Source organism: Lolium perenne, chromosome 3 (assembly GCF_019359855.2).
Source record: "Lolium perenne isolate Kyuss_39 chromosome 3, Kyuss_2.0, whole genome shotgun sequence".
Taxonomy (NCBI): Eukaryota; Viridiplantae; Streptophyta; class Magnoliopsida; order Poales; family Poaceae; genus Lolium; species Lolium perenne.
This window is the reverse complement of record NC_067246.2, coordinates 339,343,144-339,349,736: the sequence shown is the minus strand read 5'-3', so window position 1 is coordinate 339,349,736 and position 6,593 is coordinate 339,343,144. Positions and strand designations below refer to the sequence as shown.

Below are 6,593 nucleotides of genomic sequence, written 5' to 3'. Positions count from 1 at the left end.
AGAGTGCCTCCTGCGCAACCCCAACCACCTCGCCGCCGCCGGAGGAGGCCGTCTAATGGTAGACGGAGGCGGCGGGCGTCCTCCCCTTTCCTTTTTTTTATCCCTAGCTGATGTCTCTTTCATCCCATCCGATCTCGATCTGGTTTGACGGATCCCTCAAGGTCTTGTACCGAGGATTGCAGCCACGATCTAGCATGATCCGCGCCACGCGGACACTCGGATGATGTGCAGTGCAAGGTCATTTGTGGCAGTTTGAGTTCAGCGCCCGCCTTGGCAATCTTAATTAAGTAGTCTATCAATGGTGGGAAGCAGCTATTGGACTGGCCTGAAGGTGTTCGGGTGCTCCGGATCCACTGGTGACTACCTTGCCAGCATTGTGTGTGGCGCCCTCGTTGTTGCTGTTGGCTGCGGCCCATTGGGGACAAGATCCCCTGGTTGTGGCGACTCCATTTCTGCCGTTGGCTGCAGGCCATTTGGGACAAGATGATCTACTTTCACTGGCACCTTAGGAAATGTCTTACGGCAAATCACTGCCGCGATTACCATGGCGGGTATTTCAACTTTCGAAGGTCTCAGGGGTCTCCATGCTCATGTGGCAGTGGTGGAAGGAAGGACGATGATTGCTCGGCGGCTGAATTTGCATACATGGTTGTTCATCCACATGGCAATGTCCACATAGCGACCACGTATGCAATCAACCACGTGTGCAATCGGATGTCCGTGGGTGTGTTCGCAAAGGATGAGGTGAAGACGATGATACACAACATGTCGTGCGAACATGGTTTTCCTTTTGTGGCAATGTCCATGTCAAAACCGTGTACACGATGAATGTGTGCCTGGTGACAGTGCTTGGCGGCCATGTGACTTGTTTCATGTTGCTTTGAGGCGCTAAAGACTCCAGACGGATTTTTCTTCTTTCTTTATTTTCTTTTTGGTTGTGTACATCCTTGAGGTCTCAATTAGTTCTTGACATTATGTTGTTGTAATTTATATCTTTTTGATATTAATATATTCTTTTTATTGAAAAAATAGAGTAACGGGCAATATCGCCTGACCTGTTCCATGTCTACAATTCCAATCCCTGAATCTTCTTCTTCCTCAAACAGTTGAACTTGAGGCTGTAGATCTTGCGGAGCGTGCCGTTGACCAGGAGATTCATCCATCCGAGAACCCTGCGCCACCACAAACAAATCAGGATCGAACGGGCTAAACTCCAATCGCCGACGAGTATGCAAAGAGTGTCGTCCCGATCTAGCAAGCAACAAACTGAACGTATGTATATATATATATATAGCGGGAAGAAATCATGGTGGAATGGGAAGCCAAGCTCACGTGAATTTGAAACAACTATTACCTCGCCGGGTTCCAGCTCCTCCTGGATGCGGTAGTACACCAGCTCGCTCAGGAGGTCCTCGCTCTGGGACTCCTGATGGCGGGCTTCCCTGAGATATCGCACCAACTGCTCGTTCTGGATCTCCTTCCCATCTGCGGCGGCGAGCACGGATCTCAGGCGCCCCTGGACATGGTAAAGCTGCGCCGCCTCGTCCCAGATGCCGCTGAGGGCCGGCGACATCTGCAGGCCGCGGGATCCGCGTGCCCGGACGCCGGCGCTCGTAGCATGAACGAACCCATCGTTGATCGCGCTGCCGCTCGTGAAAGGAACCACAGCGAGCTCGTTGCTTATCAAGCTGGCGCTCGTAACACGAACGAGCTCATTGTTCATGGCGCGGAGTGGACGTTATCTTGGGAGAAGAGAAGATGACGGAATGACAGCAGCTCCGGCCGGGGAGAGCGAGTTGCTTTGGGAATATTGGAGCTCACTCAAGGCCAACGATGGGCTGTTGTTTGACTACGCAACATGCCAACATGGAGTTTCTTTTGCACCGACTAGTAACCCTGCGTCACTGCCTGTGCATAGGACGTTTTCTACGAAATGGAGGAAATGAGTAACAATCAACCTTACATGAAAATCATTCTCAAAGAACAAGCATTTGGTGTAAGCTTCTTCTAACCATCCATTTTTTTCGAAGTGGTTAATATGCCAAATCATTTGAAATTGGATTTATTTAATTTGTTTTCTTGAGATTTATGTTTCGAAATTGATAAATAAGTTGTGAAAAAACTGGTGCATTAATGGTCCATTTAACCTCGCTAATCCGGGATTTGGACCCAACCTTTGGAACCGGTCCAGGGGTTTAAATGGACCATTATTCAGAAGGGTTGAGTGAACCAAGTAAATTTTAGAGGGAAAGTATGAGCCAATTCACAAAGAGCCCTGCTTCAGTGCTCCTCCCTAGCTAAAGTTGAGGGGTTATATTGGTTTTTTTTTCTACCTTAGACCCGCTGAAACTCATATCTAGTTCATGTATACTTATCTATGTGCATACGGTATCTATATGTCGTGTTAAAAAAAAGGTCACGTGACCAGGTAATCATCTACCTACCTAACTACCACTCATGGCGTTTTGAAACCAGCTAGCGGCGTACGCATCCGCTGGGATCCGGTGGAACAATGGAATCGCAATCGTTGGTGATATCGTGGCCGCTCTAGATTCGTCTGTTCATCGATGTAGTTTTTGGTAACATTACGAAACAAATTCAAATTCTATTTTAAGATACAAAATTGCACTAATTTAACTAGTCATTATTTTAAATAGTTAATATATCTCTATTTATAAAATGTGTAGTGCTTATGCGTAACACCTTCTCGGTACACATGATGTAATACACGCACCGTGATCGTATTAGCACGTCATGCGTACATAAATTACTCATACAAGACAACGCGGGCCATGCGAACCACTACAGAGTTGTATGTACCTGTTAGATTTTTTTAATTTTACGATCAGGACCCCATTTACGAAAGGATATGGAAAGATCTCCATCATCCTTGTTTTTGTCGCCGCCAGAGTTTTGCCAAGGACAGAGCACCGGAGCATAACTGATTGACAAGTGGAAGAGGGGGGTGAAGTTAATTTGTTCAATATTTATTTCACACATACACACAAACACAAATATATACACACACTGAAGCTAAGATTTTTTTTGCAAAATATTCGGTGTCACTTGGCGCAAACATACTCCGTACAGTGCCGTCACTGTCTACCAGTACTATCACTTTCTCAATTAAATAATGCGTACTACACGCTCATTCGATAAAAATAAAATGTCAACAGTCAACAATCGCTAGCACAATTCCTCACAGGTACAAGCATATGAAAATGAATTGTGATGACCGGGTCCAATTGGATTGTGGAGCTTGCTTAGTTGCTTCGTCGTTGCTTCCCTACTACCGTCACTGTCTATCCGTATGAAACATATAATGATAACAATATTATGATATCCAAGCTGTGGCTCGGATTCAAGGAATACAGCTAGCTTGTTGCTAAAAGTCAAACAAGAAGATCGCAATAATTAAAGATATAACAGCATAGTGATAGGCTCTAAACTCTCTTCTTCTTCTGACGGGCTAGCCATATTGGAAGGGTTGGTTGGTGACGGGAAAAAAGCGCCCCGTCCTCGGGTCGCTCCCCCACGGGCGACTCTAGGGCGCCCCAATCCTAGCCCCCGTCCACCCTCCTCCTCCACCCTTCCCCCGTCGTCACCGCTGGCGGAAGCCACCGGGCAAAGCCCGAGCGGCGCTGGCGGCCCTTTCTCTACCCGGCGCGTTCCCTCCCCAGGCGGGGTTGGCGGGCAGGCGGTGGTGCTCTTAGGTTGGTGGCATTCCGGCGGCGGTGCTTCTCGTGGGGCTACACGGTGTTGGGTGGCGCGGCCGCTTGGCGGCGCGGCGACAACGAAGCTAGCGGCGGCGCGGCGACAACGAAGCTAGCGGCGGCGCTCTGCCGGCCTAGATCTGGGCCCTTTGGGCCCCATCTGGGCCTAGGCGCGCTAGGTCTTGGCTTCCATGTGTCGTCTCCGGCGATCGACGAAGTGGCTCATGCTGTGGGGGGTCTGGACGGTGGCGCGCTGACTGCAGCGTGGCCATGGGAAACTCACGAGCCCACCGGGCTCGGCCGGGCCAGTAGGGGCCTGGTTTCCTCCTGTAGTTGTGTCCGGTCGGTTACCGTTGGTGGCGGTGGAGGTTGTGCCCTCCCGCGTGGCCGCTGTTCAGCCGCTCCTAGGCCCTGGTTGTCTCCTCTTGTTTCTGTCAGTCATCATTCCTTAGCCACGGTGAGACGGCGGTGGTGACTCCAAAACCGTTGTGGCGCGGGCTGGTGGGCGGTGAGGTTGGCGGAGCGTGATCGAGCATCCGGGTCGTGGTTCTTTGGGGGTTGGCAGAAATCCTTTTCGGATGTCCGACACCGATGCGGTGACGCCCGTGGGTACCACCATTCCTTCTTGAAGGGCGCGGGATGTGCCCCCTCCCTACACCCCTCCCGCATACCGGTGGAAAGCCAAGGATTTTTCCGGGCAGCAGCGTCGTCATCATCGCATCCCTTTTTGAAGGTGTTGCTTAGGTATGCGGCACTTCAGAGGGATAAGATCGTGGTGGGAATTCAACGGAGGGTGCAACTGTTGGAGATATGACCAAGAGGCAATAATAGAATGGTTATTATTATATCTTTGTGTTTATGATAAATATTTGCATCCCATGCTATAATTTTATTAACCAGAAACATTAATACTTGTGTGTTTTGTAAACATAAAAGAGTCCCCAGTAAGCCTCTTGTTAAACTAGCTTGCTGATTAATAGATGATCATAGTTTCATGATCATGAACATTCTATGTTATTAATAACATTAGGTGAATGATGTGATGGACATACACCCATAGTAAGCGTAGCATATGATCAAGTCATTAAGTTCGTTTTGCTTCAAGCTTTACGATACACAGTGACCTAATCCTTCGACCATGAGATCATGTTAATCACCTACACTGGATGGATGCTTTGATGATATCAAACACTACTTCGTAAATAGGTAGTTATAAAAGTGACATTAAGTATTCGGAAAGTATAGTTTGAAGCGCGTGGATCAATAGTGGGATTTGTACATCCAAATGACAGATATATATACTCTAGGCCCTCTCGGTGGAATCCCATCCAATTAGCTTGCAAGAATGTGACTAGGTCACAAGGGATGTCATATCACGGTACGAGTAAAGAGTAGTTATCGATGACGAGGTTGAACTAGGTATACATATACCGACGATCAAAACCTCAGATAAGTAAAGTATCGGGCGACAAAGAGAATCATCATTTTATCATCATTGAATATGTGGGAGCTATTATAGATCTCCAGGTTCCTCTATTAGTTATTGATCGTAGAAGTGTCTCGTTCATGTCCACATAGTTCGCGAACCGTATGGTGACACACTTAAGGTTTTGATGTTGTTTTAAGTAGATATGGAATATGGAATGGATTTCAAATGTTGTTCAGAGTCTCGGATGGGATCCAGGATATCACGAGGAGTTCCGGAATGGTCCGGAGAATAAGATTCATATATGGGAAGTCATATTCCAAGTTTGGGAATGATCCAGTGTATTTATGGAAGATTCTAGAAAGTTCTAGAAACATCCGGAAGAAATCATTGTGGTACTTGGAGTCCCTGATGGACTCCACCAACCCTAGCTGGCCAACCAAGAGGGAAGATGGAGTCCATGGTGGACTCCACCACCTTGGTTGGCCAAGGTACAAGGAAAGGGAGCAATCCCACTTGACCTAGGTTTCCCATTATGGTAAGTTTTGGAGTTGGACTCCAAAGGGGTTTTGGGAAAACCCTAGGGTTTCCACCTATATAAAGAGGAGGAGAGGGGAGGGGCGGCCACACCAAGCCAGCCACACCACCCAAGGGCACCCTGGACAGCGCCCTACCCCTCCCAACCCTAGCTACTCCCTCCTCCCCTCCTCTCTCCCGTATTGCTTACGGCGAAGCCCTGCCGGAGATCTCCACCACCATCGTCACCACGCCGTTGTGCTGGCGGGATTTCGATGAGGATCTACTACATTTGCTACCCGCTGGAACGGGGAGAGGGGCGTCTTCATCAACACCGTACATGTGACAGAGTGCGGAGGTGCTGCCCGATTGTGGCACCGTCAAGATCTTCTGTGCTCTTTTGAAAGCGACAAGTGATCGACTACATCATCCACGAGATTTATCTCATTAACACTTAGCGATCTTCGAGGGTATGTTGATCTTCACCTTGTTGCTACCATCTACTAGATTATATCTTGGCTTGTTATTCTCTCTTGCGGTAGGAAATTTTTTGTTTTCTATGCTACGATTCCCTACAGCAACAGTGGCAGATCATTAACGTTTTCGTCGATCCGACTTGGTCAACAATTCTTTCTTTTTTCTTCTTCTTTTGTTTCTCTTGGGCTTTGATGTGCTGCTTGCCCCAGCGGTGATCTCAATCTTGTATCGGTTGGTTGCTATATTAATATAGCGGGGCGAAAGCCTATTTTGAGGAACTCTCTTCTTCTTTTTGTAGTAACGGTGCATGCCTTGAGTATGATGCCAGTTCTGAATTCTTTGTTTGTATATGTAACTTATGGATATATAATCTTAATGAAAATGGCACAGTCTGGAAAAATAAAATAGTACAGTGATTTACCGACGCGGAACTAAGGGCCCATTTGGTAAAGTGGTCTCGA

At 47.9% G+C, this 6,593-nt stretch overlaps 1 protein-coding gene across 1 annotated transcript; it reads right to left on the bottom strand.

The window, feature by feature from the left end:
• Positions 1–556: 556 nt before the first annotated feature.
• On the bottom strand, positions 557–1,747 carry LOC139830033 (uncharacterized). Its single transcript, XM_071827704.1, has 3 exons — positions 1,355–1,747; positions 1,056–1,172; positions 557–631 (listed from the first exon to the last, which is right to left on the bottom strand). The coding sequence occupies exons 1-3, from the start codon at positions 1,721–1,723 to the stop codon at positions 557–559; spliced, it is 561 nt and encodes a 186-aa protein (XP_071683805.1). The 5' UTR covers positions 1,724–1,747.
• Positions 1,748–6,593: the final 4,846 nt, after the last annotated feature.

Bases quoted from the DNA above. Each gene is read 5' to 3' on its own strand.
- LOC139830033 (XM_071827704.1), bottom strand. From the start codon at position 1,723: ATGAACAATGAGCTCGTTCGTGTTACGAGCGCCAGCTTGATAAGCAAC. The intron at 1,173-1,354 runs GTAATAGTTGTT...GTGGTGGCGCAG, and splicing joins AGGAGCTGGAACCCGGCGAG to GGTTCTCGGATGGATGAATC. The intron at 632-1,055 runs GTCAGGCGATAT...ATGCAAATTCAG, and splicing joins GAATTGTAGACATGGAACAG to CCGCCGAGCAATCATCGTCC.